The following is a 19,784-nucleotide window of genomic DNA, read 5'->3' as shown; positions in this document are numbered from 1 at the left end:
ATTTTATACTATGGTTTAAATTGCTATAACTGCCAGTAAGGCAAAGTAATATAATTGAATGCCTCAAAATAATTCTTCAAAACATCACAACTGCTAGTCTGCTATACTTCAAGCTTTTTTGAACTAGATCCTTGTTCTAAGCAAACTTGTGAAGTAGGAATTAGGAAAGAAAACCAATTTCAGTTTTGGCTATATGTGAAATATAAAAGCAAGGAAATTATAACTCAAAAATGGAATGATCAGTCATATAAAAGGCTCATCAAAAACATCAATTTTACATTTAACTTTGAACCAAAAAAATGCTCAAACAATTGCTAAAAAAAAAAAAAAAAAAACTTTGAACCAAAAAATAATTCCTAGCTAAGTTCAGCTTCATCCAGTGAGGACGAATAAAAAAAAAATACAAACTAGTTTCCCACACGTGTTAAATTGCCTATTGAACCAAGTTCCAAATCCTGCTTCTGAGGTGACTTCTTTTTATCATCGTCACCGCCGCCTGGCTTGCGGAATGTGGCATATAATAGTAGCTGCAGTACCCCAAGAATTGCTCCAATGCCATTACTAACCTACAAAGTCAGATAGCCCGAGTTAGTGTATGTAGCGCAAAACAATAGGATCAACCAAACATTTAAGAAATTGGCTCAAACTAGAAGAAATATTAATTGAAAGGATGATGATGTGGTCATGAGGAGAAATATACAAATTAAACGACATATATAGAAGACTTACCAAGACGAAATAGTCCATTCGAATCAACGCATAGCCGGCCCAAGTTGTTCCATTAAGTAAGTTGGCACAACAAATTAGTAATGGCAAGTATTCGACGCTCTTTGTTGTCCAAACAGTCCACTGCACACACCAAATTCACTAAGATTAGGATTATTGTTGCTAGTCTCCAAATATCTAAATTACAGGAATCAATAGAAAAAATTAAAAAATTAAATAATGACATACCATTGCAGAGAGGGGCGAAGCATACAGGCAAATGCTAAAGATAGTGGAAGCCCATCCAGCAATAGTTCCTCTCGAATGACGAGGAAAAACTTCGAGTGTAAGACCAGCAAACAGAATGAACGCCACAATTATGACAATGAACATAAGCATGACATATGTCTGCAAATAATTTCACAATTATGACAATGACATAAGTATAGTATGACTTAAAAACGTATGTAGATGAACTTATTGTGCTTAAAACTTGAATAATTTGTAGCTAGGATATGATTGATTAAAATACCCTCGACTTCCATCTTTTCTTCTGGAGGTGAGCATAGTAGTAATAAACGGCTACGTAAAATAACTCCATAGCAAGGCCCAGACTGTTAATTGTTACAATCAGGACGTTGGATTTGGTTACAAACGGAAGTCCATAGAAAACCCACATCAGACAATTCATCACTCCAGCCACCAGCGGAATTGGCATGAAGTCTTCCACATCTTTTCTCTTATGAATAGTCCACATCATCTGACTGTTTCATACATTGGAAAAAAAAAACCACAGAAAAAATAAAAAGCATGTTTAGTAATCAGTACTAGTTGAGTTTATAGAAGTGAAAAGATTGAGTTATAACATAGTTAAGTACCCGGGTGAGAGAAACAAGAAGAAAGAGGTGACTTGGCCTGCAAACATGGAACAAATTGATAAAACAATCAAATAATAATGAATAAAAACGGCGATTGAGTGATGATCGACATTAAAACAATTTCCAGTACTGTATACTGAGAACCAGAATAAAGAAAGAAGAAGCGTAAACATACCGAATATGCCAAGCGCAAAGCGAAATGCCTCTAAGCCATGCATGTTTGCCAAAGGCAGAAGAACAAGCCAAGATCGATTGAGGAAGAACGAAGTAGAAAGAATGTGAGCGAAGGAGAGCACCTAAAACTCGTATGAAGTTTAAGGATCACCAAAAGAGAAGTATATATAGATGATCAAATTATCTGGATAAGTTATGATATCCGGATAGACTTTGAATAACCTTGCCACTTTTGCCAAGAGTACGTCCTATACTGCATGTAGTTTTCTTAATTCTTATTGAACTATATTTCGCTGGTATTCGCCAGGAGTTCAACTTCATACAGTCGTCTGGTTGTACGTACCATGTGTTTCTTACGCTCTCGAAAACATGCAATGAAGCAAGTGCATGTGTGTTGGCATTTTTAAACGATTAACTAACTGCATGATTATTGCGTCTAAAGTTCTGCCTTATTCTTACTCTGCACACTCTTTCAATTATTTGTAGCAGTTCCATAGAATTTTATAGGGATGGGCAGGGTCTGTGTGAAACAACGTAGCAGATCGAAATGCAGAATGTCGAAATGTCCATTTTGGAAGCTGGCAATTTTGGCAACTACAGAATCTAAGCAGTACTCTAGCTAGCTAATCCAAGTCATTTTCTTTCTGTTGTGGTAGATTTTTTCGCCACATATAATTTCTAAAGCATGTTAAGTACATTAATATTGTTAAGGTGGCACAATATAATACCACCGGAATATCCGATTCTATTGGAATTGGATGTTGGAACTAATTACTCAATAAATCCGTAGTTAGTTGTACGTAGTGGATAAACACTTTCTTAGAATTAATCTGACTTGGATAATAAGTTACTTGAAATTCTGGATAACTTGGATCTGTATGGTTACACACTTATCAGAAAACAAAACCAAAGAATGACTGTGGTAGACCCTCCATGACCTTTGTATCACTATCACTGACTTAAAAATTAAAATTAGAATGGGCCGACCAAATAATATGGATGTAAAAGGCGGTCGCTGCAACTTCTTTGAAAAACCGTCTTTCATTCAGCCATGGGTGAGTTGGAGAGACCTCAGTAAAAAAAAAAAATTGTGACATGGCGCGCCAACAACACGACAATATAATATCTCGTTCCCGATTTCTCACAATTTGGCAGATAACATCCCTTGCAACATCTCAATGATAATTTAGAGAACATGAATAAAATTGATTTTTCATTTTATCCTTTATATTAGGCAGCATGACTAAACTTACCTCAAGAAATCTGAATACACGATACAAAAGAACACCAAATCAAAGAAAGGTTTCGGATGTTGTATGAAAACTTTATCGACAAAACAACCTTAGTTAGTGGGTCCTACTATTGACAGACTCCAAATTGTATTGGGCAGACTCCGGCCCAACTTGGAGTCGGTATTGGGCTTGGGCTTCTCGGTTTATCACTGAGCAATACTTGAGTGGGTGATCAAGAATACAGATTAAGAAGCTTTTTTCTTCAAAATCATCGGGCTACAAGTCTACAACTGCAAATTATATTTTGGCTAAAACGACTAGACAAAATACGAAATGGCATTTCTTAAGTTCGGTTCAGATAAGTTACAAAGTTACAATTCAACATTAAAGTTTAAAGGTTACAACTCTGCATCGTTTTCAAATGGTACAGCTACTTCTCTGTACTCGAAACTTGCCCATATCAAATTCCACACCTAATATGGTTGCACATTTTTCTCTCCATCAGGCGAAGTAGATACTTTCTGCCAACAGTCAGATACCTTTGAATTAGTTAAATATCTATGATTATACAATGAACTTATAATAATGACTAATGAATCCGATTCATGCATCAAAAATATTTAAAAGTTGTCTACCTAAAATTTTCAAACTATAGAAGAATGTAATGTCTCAAGTCTCAACTCTATCATAAAAGTACTTAGTAATGATAATACCAGAAGTGATTCCCCGGCTAAAAAAAAGAGACACCAACCAGCTTCAACACTACTATGATGCTAATAATCATCATCACCAGAATAGTTTGCATTATCATCACTATCTTGCTCAAAAATCTGATATTCAGCGTCACTGAATTCAACCTCCTGATCCTTGTTGCTAGCTGCTTCGGTGGATGGGAAACTACCAAAGAGCTCCTGCAAGTAGTTCTTCGAGATGTTTTCTCCAATTGGATCTGCACAATATATAGGAAACTTTCTTGTTGCACGATGAGAAACTCAATAAAAATTCGACCAGAATCTTGCGTGTGGACAGGTTTTTTTTTTGAAATTGTGACTAACAATTCCAAAATCTGGTCAAGACTATTTATAGTAGATAGTATTAGTATTTTGGTTAGAGCCACAGCTAACTCCATAATTCAACGTTGAAATGGGAAAATAGAAGAGTTATGAGGGAAAAATTAAAAAAGAACAATAAGAGGAAGGGATCTAGGAGTGCATTCTGAAACAAAGACAAAAACTTAAATTATGCCTCGTGACACCAAAAAGACATCAATCCAAGTGTTTCAAAGACAATAGATAACGAAAAGGAAAATACAAAGAAAGAAAATTAAGTAGATGCAAGATTGCAATTAAACATTAATAAAGAACACTCCTTGTTGGAATTCTCTGCTAGTACATCACACTTCCTTGACATGTGCATTAACATGTACTCATTCAAATGACTGACAACAAGGCATTCGGCAAAGTTAAGCACCAGAAGATATTTATAACTGCTATAGCGACAGAAAACATCCAAAATTTTAAATACCCTCCAAAGTTATCTTCTTGATCACATGCAATAAATGTTAAAAGTAAACCTACAAACTGCTCAAAATCCCACAATTGTTTTTACCAGAAAATTAACATCCCTTAGTCATTCAACAAGTTCTAATTATGCACCAAATTCCTCTAAAACACTCATTGACTGGTCCAAGTAGTTCTCACTCATAGTAGGAAATTACACCGAGTTTCAATCTACTCGGACTCAGATAGATACATTGAAATTTACCTCTCCATGCTAGATAATCCAAACGCACTATAGGCACAGTTCACCTCAAAAATCTTCTCAACAGATACAGAATCATACCAAAGATTCTATAGCTATTCTTAAAAGGCTTCTAGCATCCTCCATTGATTTGAAACAACTATCATTATTGTTTCACCGTCGAATCCCCTATTCCAAACAACTGGGATTCCAAACGAAATCTATCCTTACTATCAATATTAATAAGAGTCAGTAATTTCATTTGAACCTTTTGAATTAAAACTTTTTCAATATTACCTTGATTTCGAATTGCCCAACCTTCCTTTTTCCCTGTACAGAGCCTTAACCCACACTAAAGACTCCTCACTTGTCATTTCTAGGCTGTGTTGTACGTGGCCAAATTACTTCAAATGAACTTCTCCACTTTATCTTTAACTGGGGATGCTCCTACCCCCCAAGTCCCAGCAACGCGCAGAGTCTTGATCTCTCCAACTTAGCCTTCCTCTTGTTAACCCCAGAATTAATGAATCAATGTTTTAATACTTGCAAATGTATTCGCAACTTTATAGAACGGGGAAGTACCCTGAATTCAGAAGCCAGACCAGAACACTGGTAACTTTTCTCCTCAGCACTCTCAAAGAGGTAGTGCTTAATATAGTTTCCTAAAGTTCTAGCTGTGAAATTTAGACTGGGACATTATGTGATATACTGATATACATAGGTATCAACATGTAAAGTAGCTATACTACAAAATACTATGTTTTACCCCCAAGATAAATCCATGAAACTTGACGAGAGTAAGAGACCAATTAAGTCAGAATTCTGAGAAAATATAACTTAGTAAATAAATAAGAAACGGAAAAGAGGAGAAAAAAAACGAATCTGAGCAATTATATTTCAAGGATACAGGAAAGTGGATTCAGAGTGAGGAAATTTAGACTGGGACATTATGTGATATACTGATATACATAGGTATCAACATGTAAAGTAGCTATACTACAAAATACTATGTTTTACCCCCAAGATAAATCCATGAAACTTGACGAGAGTAAGAGACCAATTAAGTCAGAATTCTGAGAAAATATAACTTAGTAAATAAATAAGAAACGGAAAAGAGGAGAAAAAAAACGAATCTGAGCAATTATATTTCAAGGATACAGGAAAGTGGATTCAGAGTGAAATCACCATCACCAGCGTCCTAAAGCCAAGAACACAAAAGAAACACATAAGAAAGAGCGAATAAGAAACACCAAAAGAGGGAGGGGAAAAAAGAATAAACTAGAAACTGAGGAAAGATATTAAAGAGGTCAGTTACCACTTGGTATGATTCGTATTCATCCATTTCCTCTTCCTCATCTTCCTCTTCCTCTTCCTCAATATAGTCATATCCATCATTGTTGTCTTCGTCATCATCGTACTCATCTTTACCATTATCAAAAACTAAATCTGTATCTTTGAGTTTCGTTGGTGAAACTTTAGAAAGATGACTGCTGGATTCTACAAATAAGAATATATCTTATATTATTATCGTAAATCAAACAGAATCAAATTGTATAACCAGTTGATTAACAGTAGAAATAATTGATAAGAGTAACAAGTTCAAATACTGGTAACAATGAACAAAAGTTTGAACCTTTGTTAAGTTGATGCTCCATTTCTTTGGGTCTGAAGTCACTCTTTAGAGCACGTGCTCTCTTAGACTTCTCAAATCGTAAAGATGCAGATTTCAACAAGCTTTCTGCACCCATTTTTGGGTATACGGATAAGAACCTCACTGCGATGCGTAATTTCAAGCTATCATGCACAAATGAAGAAAACCATCCTGTTGAACACTGCGACCAGAATATTTACAAAATGTTAAGGTGTACGCTAGAAGCCCTAACAACATCAATTTTACAGCTTCTACTGTCAACAAAAATGAAACAGAATTAGCACTTGTTCAATAAGGGAATCTAAAAACGTTTGTGGAAGAACCATTTGACTGTGTTGGTGATGCATGCTACAGAGTAGATCTTCATTTAGGAAAAAAGTTATATAGCTGACAGAGGTGCTGGCAGTAATTTTTTGGATGTGATGTTAGAAACCCAATGAGCCCAGTACTGTAACATCTTCTATGAAATCTGAGGCAGTTGGAGGGCCGTCCAGTGATTAGAAAACTTAAGTCTATGTTCTGACAGCATATAGTGCACACACTATACCTACCAAAGTTTTCACCAATGACCAACAAGAAATGCAAAAAGGAGTATTGTCATGTGAATTTTGGGAACTAATGGGTATGACATATCATGACAAGAAAAGAAGAGTATTACTCCAAGCATAATCTGAAGCCATTTCTGACCTTCTATTTGAACAACCTTGGGCGTGCTAAATAGTGGTAATTATATATTGAAATTGGCAAGATAAATTTGGAGTAATAAACGAAATTCATAACTCAGCAAAAGAAATTTTATCTTCTAATGTAAGAAAGAAAGTTCATTTCTTTTCTAGACAATGACAATAACAAATTTTCAAATGTGATACTTATACTGCTAAACGCTAGAAGTTACACGCTAACTTTCAGACAACGAGAAATACTTTTTCAGCTATTAAAAGGAAAAACTCAAGAATAAGGACCTTACTGAACAGGTATCTTCTGGTGGCTTTCTAATCTCTTCTCGAATGTAATCATCATCAAGTTCAAAAAGTTGCAACGAAATTTGACATTTACAAGGAAAAACCCGCAATGCACATAAATCCTTCCACATATGCTTCAATCTGTGAAAAAAGGGAACCTTCTAATGGCTAGTAACTGTATTCAACAACAATTAAAATTGCAGTTTGGTAGTAGTTGAGTTTAAAAGCAACAAATTATGTCAACAAAAGTTAGTAATATATTGGTAAGGTCAAATATATAACACTTCTTTTCGTCAACAATCTGGAAACCACATAGAAGGGCTGTCTAGATAAAGAAGCTTGTTTTAGGGCGATTATTATACTATTTTCGCTCTATGAAAAGAATATAGATCATTGATACACAACTCCGCATGATCAAAGAATGAGATTGAACACAACAAATTAATTTTTTTTTTAAAAAGCCCACAGAAAATCTAACTGAAATGGATAGCTTACTTGTCTGTTGCATGCACATCTCCTATGTGCCGTAATGGAGGTGGTACTCGAAAATCAATTCTCTGGTATCTGTAGAGGAACCAATGTCTCATAGAGTCAGATTTTCAACAATTCTGCGCTAAATATATACTCCAACTATCTCACACGATGTTTTCACCCATTAGTTTAAATATGCTTGTGGGGAAAGATGGAGACCCTAAACTAGCTCTAATGGCCTCTTTTACTCTTTAGAAGAAACAATGCATTCATACTCAACAATTCCAAAAAATTCTTCAAATCCCTCATTGTTCCCATTCAAATTAATGGGAGACTTACGGCCCAGCAAGTGTCATTAAGTACCTATTGGCATCAAAATAGTCTCAACACGGAACATGCTATCACTATAAATATCTTATATTTCTTTGATTTAAATTACACAACAAATATGATCTACAAAACTATAGGTATCTATAACTGATAAAATAAAAAGACTAAAGAACCATGATTCAAATCTTCAGGAAATATTCTAAGACATTCCATTTTCTTGACTCGAAATTGCCATTCTTGCCAAAATAAAAGAGCAAGCTGTCAATACAGTGTCATTAAATTCTGTTTTACATGGAACACTGACTTCACATAAATAGGATGCCTAAGATTCCATCTTCTTTAGTTGTGATAGTTACATGTTCTTTTAGTTGTGATAGTTAGACATACAAGTAAACAATAGTCCACACTCCACACTCCACCAGGTTAAAATAACAAGCAAAAAGAATCATTATACAGCCTTAAGTTATTGAGATCGTTTGATAAGATATCTTACATCCGTGATTCAGGATCCTTACGAGGATCATACCCTTTTCTAATCCAAAGCTGACGATATGGTCCTGTTGAAAAGTAGTAGGCAGTTCTAAACAGAAGCCTACACAAATCAAAACCAATTAAAAGTATTGTAAGAATTTTGACCAGTACAATGAGGGTGTTAATATTGGTAATCAGTAAACATAACTGGAATTTGTCTTGCGAGACCACCTTTTAAACATATGAGCACCAACCCTTAGACCTTTATCAAGCAAGCAGTGATTCAACGAAATTGTGTGCCATATAGGGCGTTCATCAAACAAGACAGATACAGCCTTTTGCCATTCCCAATGATCTGAGCCTCGGGTTATGTGATCTTCCCAATTGATTTTCCTAGGGATCTGTAATAATTTTAAGTAAACAAGAGGGTGGAGGTGAATGAGTTCAAAATGAGACATACTATAACTGTATTTTATCATATATTCGTCTTGCTAGATAATTAGAGACATCATTTAATGTATATTAAGTTAATGGCAAACTCTTTCCTACAATATGTTATCGACTTACTGTGGCATGGCTTTGTCTTTGCAATAAAAGAAAAATGCTTTAATTCAGAAGAGATGACTGAAGAATTTTTGTTTTTCTCCTTCACTCTATTTTGTTTATTTCCCTACCTTTGTTTCAGCAGTTTTTGTAGCATAGCAAGGGAATATATTCTGACTTCGCATTTCTGTGTGCGCTTGAGGAATTTGTTTTATTTTACTCACGTTTTGGACATTTTACAAATTGATTCAGGCAGTTTTTGCTAATTACAACCAACATTGTTTGGTGATCTTGTTATAGGTGTCAGGAATAGGATGTTAAATGTTGAGACACAGTCCTTTTTGTGCTTCTATACTTAATTAATATTCTTGTTCTATTTTTTTCAACTCAAATATTTTTCTTTTACGAATTTCTTACAATTTAAAAATAACTGTGGAGACCAGATGAAAAATTGTAACAAGTAATAGGATATCTTCAATGTTGTAATCGATTGCAACGCATGGCTCAATCTGCATCTGCAACAAAAGATAATAGGAAATATCTCAGTTCCAGCTCTGTGGCTATATATTCAGATTTAACTTGAAATTATTTTACAAGACACGGCAGCAAGATATCAGCAAATTGGGAAAACAATTATACATAAAGACTTGCACGAGGACTGCAGCTTTGTGCAATCAGAGGGGAAAATGTTTTGTACGTCTTAATTGCAAATTCAGTTTGCAGTTTGATGCACCTAAGCCAGTATGGGGACATCCATAGGCCAAAACAATGAAAACAGTTCACAGCCTGAGATATTAAAAATTCAAATAATGCCTGGCACTAAGTATCAAGTACATCACTTTCCAAGATGAGCCACAAGGTGGCAAGATTTCTTCCTATGGAGACAAATATAGCAAGTATCAGTTCCGATTACCCTCTTTGTAAATTCTATACTTCTTTTCAACATTTAGCAGATGCCATGTCAAGTTATAGCACCACATAGAGAGATTATCTTCCATTCGGAAGTATGAACCTTCTCTAGTACAGGGTGGGGAATAGTATCATGTCACAGGAACCTAGTTTACTGATCCTCCTATGGTTGAACATCCATCCCCAGACAAAGTTCTCAGACTTGAGCAGTTTATGTGAAAACTATAACAAGCAAATGATGTGGACCAACTCTTAGCTATATAAGTAATATCTCTGATGCAGTACAGATGCTCGCGGAAGAATACCTTGATGAATATGATAGGGTCATCAAAGTATGAGTAGTTGCTCTGAGGAGTACGAGCGCGGGGTGCGCTCAGTTTGCCTTGATACAAGCGCAGATCGCGCTCAAAGCTAGTGAATGTTACAGTAGAGCGAGCGCGTGGTGCGCTCAGTTTTGTCTTGATATAAGTGCAGGTCGCGCTCTGGGCCTTATCGTGGGCTTTACACGAATAATCGATTGTTTTGCTTATTTTTGGAAGGATTGGTTCAGGAAAGTCACCGCTTGTTTAGTTTAGAGTTAGGACGCCTATTTAAAGGCTTAGGAGGATTGTGATAAGATTATTCATTGATTTTATAAAGTTATTTCATCGTTTCTTGGTTAAAGACCGATTCTTTTGATTGTTTGTGAGCTAACGCACTTAGTATTACATTAGTTGGTATCAGAGCCAACTACGATCTAAATATGTAGCAAGAGGACGTGGTAGACCTCAGAGAGAAGCTTTTCTGGACGATGTGTATACTCGTGACCGCATGGCCGAACTTTCAAGGCAAGTAGCAACGCTAACCCGCCAGGTCGAGGCCCTTAATCGGCAACCCGACCAACCACAAGACCGTGAACCACAGCACGTGGAGGACGTTCTGGAGGCAGAGGATAACAATCCCTTTGCCGTTTTGGAGGAGGATGATAACTTCCCGCGTGTTCCGCAACACAGAGAGAACAAACGCTGGGAATCGGGTTTGAAAATTGATTTGCCTGAGTTTCATGGCAGCTTACAACCGCATTTATCTAATTGATTGGCTCGGACCGGGAGGAGATTGTGGAGTTCAAAGAGGTGCCGGGCGACAAACGGTGGCGCTTTGTGGCAACTTCGTTTTAAATGGTCGTGCTATGGCTTGGTGGCAACAGTTGAAAGCGACTCGTCACCGAAGAGGTAAATCTAAAATCGTTGATTGGGAGAAACTAAAAAAATATCTCCGTGCCGATTTTTTATCATTCAATTATACGCGTGAACTATATCAACGCTTTCAGAACTTGCGTCAAGGCGCAAAATCTGTAGATGACTATACCAAAGATTTTTATCAGTTATTGTCTCGTGTAGATTTGACAGAGTCTGATGATCAGTTGGTGGCCCGTTATATTGGGGGTTTTCATTCTAACCTGCAGGATGCCTTGAACTTGTTTGATGTTTTTTCGGTCTCTGAGGCTCATTAGTGTGCCTTAATTCTGGAAAAACAACAGAATCGCAGGAGTAGTGGTCCTATTCCCCGTACTCCTAATGTTCCTATCACTAAGCCGCAGGGTCCAGAAGCTTTAGGTTGTGGCACTAATGCGGTTAAGTGTTTTCATTGTGGTGAGATGGATCACTATGCTAACCGATGTTCCAAACCACCTGCTCCTGGTAAGATTTTGTTTGCCGAGAATGAGGATATTGATGAGGATCCCATGGGTGGTTTTCTGGGGGATCCCATTTTTGATGTGGGTTCGGATGACAGTCCGGAAGAACTAGTCACTGGTGACAGGGGTGAACTTCTGGTGGTGCGCCGACTATGTTTTACTCCTAAAAAACTGAGGGTAATGGTTGGCTCCACAACCATATTTTCCAGTCAACTTGTAGAATTCTAGGGAGGGTCTGTAAGCTACTTATTGATTCGGGTAGCTGTGAGAATGTCATCTCTTCTGAAGCTTAACTTGGCCACTGAGAAACATCCGGCGCTTATTCTCTCTCTTGGTTGAAGAAAGGCACAGAGGTAACAGTGACTAAACGTTGTTTGGTTTTTTTTTCTATTGGTTCTAAGTATGTTGATAAGGTGTGGTGTGATGTTGTTACTATGGATGCTTGCCATTTGTTATTGGGTTGCCCCTGGCAATTTGATCGGTGGGTTGCTCATGATGGTTGGAAGAATACTCATAGTTTTCAGTTTGAGGGTGTTAAAATTGTGTTAGTACCAACTTGGGAGCCTGTGCCCACAGCCTCACCCGAGCCAAAGTCTTCTTGTTTGGCTTTGCGCAGTTTTGAGACCGAAATGCTTGAAGCTAGTCATGTGTTTATTTTAATGTGTGAACCTCACACGCCAAAGATTGCAGTGCCAGCGTGTGTGCAGGGATTGTTACAAGAGCTCTCGGACCTTTTTCTGGATGAGTTACCGGCTGGTTTGCCTCCTATGAGGGATATACAACACCAAATCGATTTGGTTCCTGGTTCTAAAATCCCAAATCGTCCGCATTATCGGATGAATCCGAAAGAGCATGCTGAGTTACAACAACAGTTTACCGATTTGCTTGATAAAGGTTTTATTTGGGAAAGTTTAAGCCCATGTGCGGTTCCTGCTTTGTTAGTTCCCAAGAAGAATGAGTCTTGGCGTATGTGTGTTGACAGTCGGGCTATTAATAAGATCACTACCAAATACAGATTTCCTACTCCAAGGTTAGATGATCTTCTCAATCAGTTACATGGTGCTGTCGTCTTTACCAAGCTTGATTTAAAATTGGGTTATTATCAGATTCGCATCCGAATTGGTGATGAGTGGAAAACCGCCTTTAAGACTAAGGAGGGCCTATATAAGTGGTTGGTCATGCCATTCGGTCTCTCTAATGCACCCAGTACTTTCATGCGAGTCATGAACCAGGTGTTGAAGCCATTTTTGGGCAAGTGTGTGGTGGTTTACTTCGATGACATCTTAATTTACAGCAAGGATACCGCATCTCATCTCCAGGATCTCCAAACAGTGTTGTCTGTCTTACGCCAAGCTCAGCTCTTTGTTGCTGTTGCCAAATACATTTTCTGTACTGACTCAGTTCTGTTTCTGGGTTATGTGGTTTCGGCAGTAGGTATCTCTGTGGATATGTCTAAGGTCGAGGCGGTTCGCTCCTGGCCTAGCCCGACGACTTTAACTGAAGACCATAGTTTTCATGGGTTTGCTTCTTTTTATCGCCGTTTTGTTCCTCATTTTAGTACTATCACTATTCCTATTACTGACTGTTTGCGTGGTAGTAAGTTTCTTTGGTCTCTGGCAGCTGAAGAGAAGACTAAGCTTATTTCGGCACCAATTCTTAAACTACCGGATTTTTCATCTCCATTTGAAGTATGTACTGATGCTTCTAAAGTTGGTATTGGGGTTGTTCTTAGTCAGCATACTCACCCTATCGCTTATTTCAGTGAGAAACTCTCAGGTGCGAAACAGAACTACAATGTTTATGAGTTAAAAATTGATGCCGTTGTTTAGACCCTTAAACATTGGCGTCATTATTTGATTCACTCCAAATTTCTCCTTTATACTGACCATGAAGCACTTAAGCATATTGGTAACCAAGATAACGTCAGTGCCCGCCAACTGTGCTGGTCTAGTTATTTACAGGATTTTACCATTGTCTTGCGCCACAAATCTGGGGTTCAAAATCGTGTGATGGATGCTCTTAGCCGGCGTTCTTTGTTGTTGGTGTCCTTGTGTACTTCGGTTTTTGGGTTTGACTCTTTTCCTGAGATGTACACTAGTGATCCCTATTTTTCACTTGTTCTGACTGATATACAGGAGGGCCATGTCAAGTTATAGCACCACATAGAGAGATTATCTTCCATTCGGAAGTACGAACCTTCTCTAGTACAGGGTGGGGAATGGTATCATGTCATAGGAACCTAGTTTACTGATCCTCCTATGGTTGAACATCCATCCCCAGACAAAGTTCTCAGACTTGAGCAGTTTATGTGAAAACTATAACAAGCAAATGATGTGGACCAACTCTTAGCTATATAAGTAATATCTCTAACTCTTCGCGATGCCAAGTATTTCATCCTCTATGTGTGAATCACTAAAAGTGTTACTAAGAACAACGTCCACACTTGCATTACTTTCTCTTTTAACTCTGGTAGTTTTTCTGACTGGCGGAAGCTTCAGTTTAATAGAATCTACACTTTAATTGAAACACAATTTAAAGAAGACCTAAAATCACTCTTTTATTGAATCTCTCAATCACATTAACTTCAACACTCAGGAACCCTAATTACAAACCCTTATTTAAACTAAACCTAGAAAGCATAAACCAATAGTAACACGGCATGTGTCACAACTAACTAATGGACTCGAACCATGGGCTTGGACTCAACTAAAGGGCTCACGCCCATAACATGTAGAAGGAACATAGGCACACGTCTATGACACTAACAGACTCGACTAATGTTCTACATCACTCTCCCCATGTTGACGAAGCTTGTCCACAAGCTAAAGTAGTGGAGCGTCTGAAGTTGGAAACACTGACAAAGAAGCTTCATGCTGGAAATCAAGGACAAGATCAGGTGGCTTGGCAACAACATCTTCGACCTCATCTTCACCTTCAGCTAATAAAACAGGGCGCTTCTTCTTCTTAGGACACTCGGCTGCAATGTGACCCATAACGCCACATTCAAAGCACTTTCTAGCAAAGACTATATGTCCCAAAGAGTCGACCACGGGGAGTAACTAATAGTTGTAACTACACTCGCAGAACCCGATTATAAGGTGTTGAAGTCGCATTACCGGTGAAAGCACTCTTTTCAAAGACGCTTGATGCATACTTAAATGCGGTAGCCATGTCCTCAATCTCAAACATGATAAGTGCTTCACGAATTGACTTGCGCAGACTATTAAAGAAACGACCCACCCTCTGTTCATCAGTTTCAACCAACCCAAAGACGAAGTACCTGAAAATAACCTAAAACTTTCGGTATATTCTTGAACCGAAGACAACTGTTGTTTCAAATTCTATAAACGAATGAACAAATCTTGATGGTACTGTTTAGGAACAAAATGTGCATATAACTCTCGACGCATACTAGCCCAACTGCAAACACGCTGTAACCTTGATTAACCCTCTGCAGATTTAATTCATCCCACCACACCAAAGCATAACCCTTCAACTTAGTGGCTGCTAATTTAACCTTCTTTCCATCATCTAAGTTTTTATAATCAAAGGCCTTTTTCAATTTGATTAAGTCAATCAATAAACTCGTCAGGATCGAGTTTACCATCAAAAGTAGGCACATCGATTTTAATATCACCCGCCTGACTCCTCTCCAATATTCGGAGGAAACGATTAACATCAACAACCCTGTGTGTGCATATTTTAGCAAATAGATATGCAACACGTGGCAGTATCTTCTTAAGTCTCGGATATGGTTTTGGTATGGGTAGAAAGTACCAGAACATATCTCAAGTCCAAATCCTCTTACTTCCTAGGTTCGGAAGTAAGATACTTCCTAGGTTCGGAAGTGAGATAAGAAGAGGAGGTTCGTGGGCTTTGGAACTAGTTGGAGTTGTAGGTTCGTATAACCAACTCCTAACTATGAACTCCAAATCCGGAACTCAACTACTAGGTTCGGAGCAGGTTCATGGGCTTTGGAACTAGTTGGAGTAGTAGGTTCGTATAACCAACTCCTAACTATGGACTCCAAATCCGGAACTCAACTACTAGGCTCGGAGCTCTAACTACTACTCCGAACCTAAACATGTTTTTCTGTTGTTTAAGTCAATAAAGGAGACCTATTTGACTTGGGAAACATGGACTTCTAGAAGAGTCAAGATGAGACTTAACAAGAGATCTCCTAGTTAAACACTAACTGGGAAATCTTATCTATTCATCAAGATGATATTTAACAAGAGATGGTCTCCTAGTTAAACACTAATTGGGAAACTTCATCTATTTCTTATAAATAGAATAGTTGAACTACGCTTTGAGTTTGATTCCTAGACACGGGATAATGAAACCATTAAAGAACGCGGGTTCAACTCATCATCTTTCTAAATCTCTTCTTCTTATTGATTCAAGACTTCAAGTTGTTCTTTGATCATCAACAAAATATTTGTGTTTCTTGATTAGGAAAAATCATCACACAATTAAAGCGTCTGTGGGAAACTATCTGAAATTGATTTGATTTCTTGGTCGAAATTTTTTTTTGGTTCTAGGTTCTCCTACCTACCAATTTTTCTTGGGTTTGTTGTTCTTTAAAAAAAATATATATATATATTTTCTTCACTTTGATTCAAAATCATGGTTACTACAAGAGCCAATCACGAATCAAAGTAACGAGGGAATAACGAGATCAATAACCCACATGTTACTTCTCAAAGACAATCAACGAGCGTAGAGGAGATCGTCCGTTTTGGGACAGTGGTCGAAGAAAATGAGCCTAACAACGATACTCCACAATCCGCCATAACCAACCAAGCCATCATGGATCTTTGTGATGGCGAACGTGGTCGACATGGAGGCTCGTTTGCGTTTTTACAAGACTACTACCGCGACGCAGAGGGTCGTTCACCTCCAAGAGTGTTGCCTTTTACCGATGGAAACACGAGGCGCGCCCGCCACCAAGTCTCGACCACGGTGAGGTTACGTCCCCTACACCTTATATACCTTACTTTGTTTGGGTATCATAGCGACCAACCAGATTCGGATTATAATCCGAATCGATCCAACCCAACACTTCGAGCTCACACCGAACCGACTTCTCTTGGTATTCAAGTTCTCAAGGTACGAGGATGGACGTCCGAATGTGTTTTTGCCCGAATCCACAACTATTGAGGTCAACCTCAAAGACGAAGAAGACTTTCGGTTTCAAGGGAACCTTCATTGCCTCGGAATCCCTCCGTTCCCGATCCAGTTTTGCAAACTCCTCCACTCGATCTCGAACGGAACCACGCTATCATCAAGATGAGAACTATGAGAGTCCAGTCCGAGGTACAACAACGAGAGAACTCAAATTCATGAACCGACTACTCTCGCGACAACTCGAAGGCTAAATACTAGAGGAACTACGAGGTTCAAACCAACCAAGATGGATGAGTCATTGTTCGGTCTGCAAATCGAGGGTGACATTGGAACTCCTTTTCCACGACATGTTATGAGTGGATACATCCCCCATGATTATAAACCAATCGGGTTCTCTAAATTTAATGGCAAAGGAGATCCAAATCTCTATGTGCTCGGTTATCGTCAAGCAATGGTGGGTCTTTCTACGAAAGATCATTATTTGTGGCCGGTATTTTTTGCTTCAAGTTTGACAGACTCGGCGACTCATCCGGTACACGGCTACCCGTGGGCATCCACGATTTTAAGGTGCTATCCATCAATTTCATTCAATTAAATTCGGTTGAACCGACCTACATTAAAACCGCCGATGCCGCTTGATATGAAAATCCGAAAAGGACGAAATGTATCGTGGATTTCACCAAAAGATTTAACGAGGTTCAATTGCGTGTTGACAACGCGTTGATGAGACCCTCGCCATTGTGGCCTTTTAGAAAAGGATTAGATCCCGCTTACGGTCTATACACGCCTTTGAAGAAAAAGAAGCCTACGAACATGACAGAGTTGCGGGCTCCGGATTTATAAGTATCTGAACCGGAAGAAGACCTATCGATGGGGACTCTTCTCATAAAAGAGTGATAACCGGTGTCACCTCCGCTCCGTTGGTAGGAGTTCGATAGTCATTATGATGATAGGAAGTCCGAGGAACCACGGTCGGACCACAAGTCGGTCGACAGAATTCCTATCAAGATAAGTCCAAGAGGCAAAAGGTTAGTGACACGTCGTGAAAGTGAAAGCAACTACCCCTTTGGATAGGGACTTTACCACTTTAACTCATCCTTACGACGAGGACATCTTCGAGGCCATCAAGAACAAGAACATGTTAAAGAACCCTCCAAAGATGAAACCCGGTGCTATTGGAGCTAGGAATACAAACGATAATCTTTGTAAGTTCCATAAACAGCCGGTCATGGAACTAAGAATTGTAGGTCTCTTAAACATGGAATTCGGGATCTCATGTAATCGAGGGTTACTAGATCGAATATAAGGGTACTCGATTCAGAATACTACCGTAATTCCCGACACCAATGTACCTGTCTGACGCAGACGAGAACGGATAAGGTAGTGATTCACACGATCGGCCGGGGCAATTCTAAACGCCCATTTGAAGAGTTGAGTAGAGGGCAAAGGTACCGTGAAAGACAGCGGCGCATTTGCGGCGCATTAACAATGTCACTTCCAAACCGACCAAGGAATCTAACTCCGCGGTTGTTTTCAATCATGACGATGCAAAAGGGGTTTTCTTTCCACACTTTCGGATCGTTGGTTACTCCGTCCCCTTAGAAGTTCTTTGGGTGTGATATGCATAGGATCCTCATCGACCACAGGAGTTCCGCAGATATACTTTACTATCATGCTTTCAAACAAATGCCGATTCTAGAAACGGAACTTCATCCCGCGGAAATCTTCTTTGTATGGATTTAATGGTGACATAGCCGATCACGATGGGAGAGATTGAATTGACAAATCAAAGCTGCCGACGCGTCGCTCTAAATGTCAACTTCACGATTGTCGGGGAGTTACGCAATATAATGCTATTCTTGGTAGGAGTTGGCTTCATCGTTTGAAAGCGGTTCCAAGTACTTATCACCAAACCTTGAAGTTCCCTCACCAAGGCAATATCGTGGTGATCAAAGGAGATCAACAAGCTTCCAAGCGATGCTATGCAGACTCTTCTAAAAATGGTTCGTGAACCGCCCAATAACATCAGGTGTCTCTTGACCGCCAAATAGCAATTACGAACGAGTCCCCTCTCAAGACATAGTGTCGGCACCTTTGGATATAATTCCATTAGATTCTATAGGGCGATGAGAGGAGGACTCCACCAACATTGGAACCGGTTGACGAAGTCGACATAGGAGATGGTCCCAACCTCGACGAAGTCTCAATTGGCACCATGTTGGACCCAAAGACTAGAGAAGAGTTGATAAATTTCTTACAAGAATTCCGAGATATATTTTTGCTTGGAGTTATGAGGATATGCCGGAATTGATCCCTCCATCGCCGCCATAAGCTCAATTTGGATCCAACGTCGTGCGGTTAAAGCGTAAACTCGAAAGATGGGTCCCGAACGTCGAGGCTATCGACAAAGAAGTGGATAAATTGCTTAAGGCCAAGTACATACACGAAATATCACATACCCTACTTGGATCTCTAATGTTGTCATTTGAAAAAAAAGAATGGGAACCGCGAACGTGTGTCGATTATAACGGATGTGAACAAGCAATCGTAGAAGGATTGTTTTCCTCTTCCTCTTGTATTGACACATTGGGTCGATGCCACCGCAGACATGAGATTTTCTCTTCGCGGACGGCTTTTCGGTTACAACCGGATACTCATGTACCCTCCCCGATCAAGAGCATACTACTTTCATCACGCACGGGGAACATATTGTTATCGGGTTATGCCTTTTGGTTTAAAAATGCAGGGCAACGCATCAACGCTTTAGTCACAACGATGTTCAAAGATCATATTGGTGATTTTGTTGAAGTCTCATGTCGGCGACCTCGATCAAAAGTAAAACGTAAGTCCGATCATCTTGCACACCTTCGTCGTCTTTCCGGATCCCCGAGGAAGTATCGGATGAAACTTAACCCG

At 38.9% G+C, this 19,784-nt stretch overlaps 2 protein-coding genes across 2 annotated transcripts in view; both read right to left on the bottom strand.

Annotated features, from left to right (window-relative positions):
* Window positions 1-251: 251 nt before the first annotated feature.
* On the bottom strand, window positions 252-1,481 carry LOC147509002 (bidirectional sugar transporter SWEET7b-like). Its single transcript, XM_086599190.1, has 4 exons — window positions 1,238-1,481; window positions 955-1,113; window positions 730-849; window positions 252-566 (listed from the first exon to the last, which is right to left on the bottom strand). Exons 1-4 carry the CDS (start codon window positions 1,463-1,465, stop codon window positions 408-410), a joined length of 666 nt encoding a protein of 221 aa, XP_086455316.1. The 5' UTR covers window positions 1,466-1,481; the 3' UTR covers window positions 252-407.
* Window positions 1,482-3,307: 1,826 nt separating this feature from the next.
* The window catches only part of LOC147509001 (uncharacterized), a 28,885-nt gene continuing 12,408 nt past the window's right edge, over window positions 3,308-19,784 (bottom strand). The window contains exons 6-15 of the mRNA XM_086601316.1: window positions 9,630-9,672; window positions 8,846-9,017; window positions 8,637-8,735; window positions 7,838-7,906; window positions 7,348-7,483; window positions 6,363-6,561; window positions 6,045-6,226; window positions 5,888-5,927; window positions 3,703-3,938; window positions 3,308-3,510 (exon numbers count right to left, since the gene is read on the bottom strand). Of these exons, the coding sequence (XP_086457442.1) occupies window positions 3,763-3,938; window positions 5,888-5,927; window positions 6,045-6,226; window positions 6,363-6,561; window positions 7,348-7,483; window positions 7,838-7,906; window positions 8,637-8,735; window positions 8,846-9,017; window positions 9,630-9,672 (1,116 nt within the window). The 3' untranslated portion in view covers window positions 3,308-3,510; window positions 3,703-3,762. The remainder of the gene's footprint in view (window positions 3,511-3,702; window positions 3,939-5,887; window positions 5,928-6,044; window positions 6,227-6,362; window positions 6,562-7,347; window positions 7,484-7,837; window positions 7,907-8,636; window positions 8,736-8,845; window positions 9,018-9,629; window positions 9,673-19,784) is intronic.

The sequence above is a fragment of the Coptis chinensis genome, chromosome 3 (assembly GCF_015680905.1).
Source record: "Coptis chinensis isolate HL-2020 chromosome 3, ASM1568090v1, whole genome shotgun sequence".
NCBI classification, from domain to species: Eukaryota; Viridiplantae; Streptophyta; class Magnoliopsida; order Ranunculales; family Ranunculaceae; genus Coptis; species Coptis chinensis.
This window is presented reverse-complemented; position numbering and strand designations above follow the sequence as displayed.

Excerpts from the sequence above, each read along its gene's own strand:
- LOC147509002 (XM_086599190.1), bottom strand. The coding sequence starts at position 1,465 with ATGATGTGGACTATTCATAAGAGAAAAGATGTGGAAGACTTCATGCCA. Across the intron at positions 1,114-1,237 it reads AGAAAAGATGGAAGTCGAGG|ACATATGTCATGCTTATGTT; the intron begins GTATTTTAATCA and ends AATTATTTGCAG. Across the intron at positions 850-954 it reads CTTCGCCCCTCTCTGCAATG|TGGACTGTTTGGACAACAAA; the intron begins GTATGTCATTAT and ends TGGTGTGTGCAG.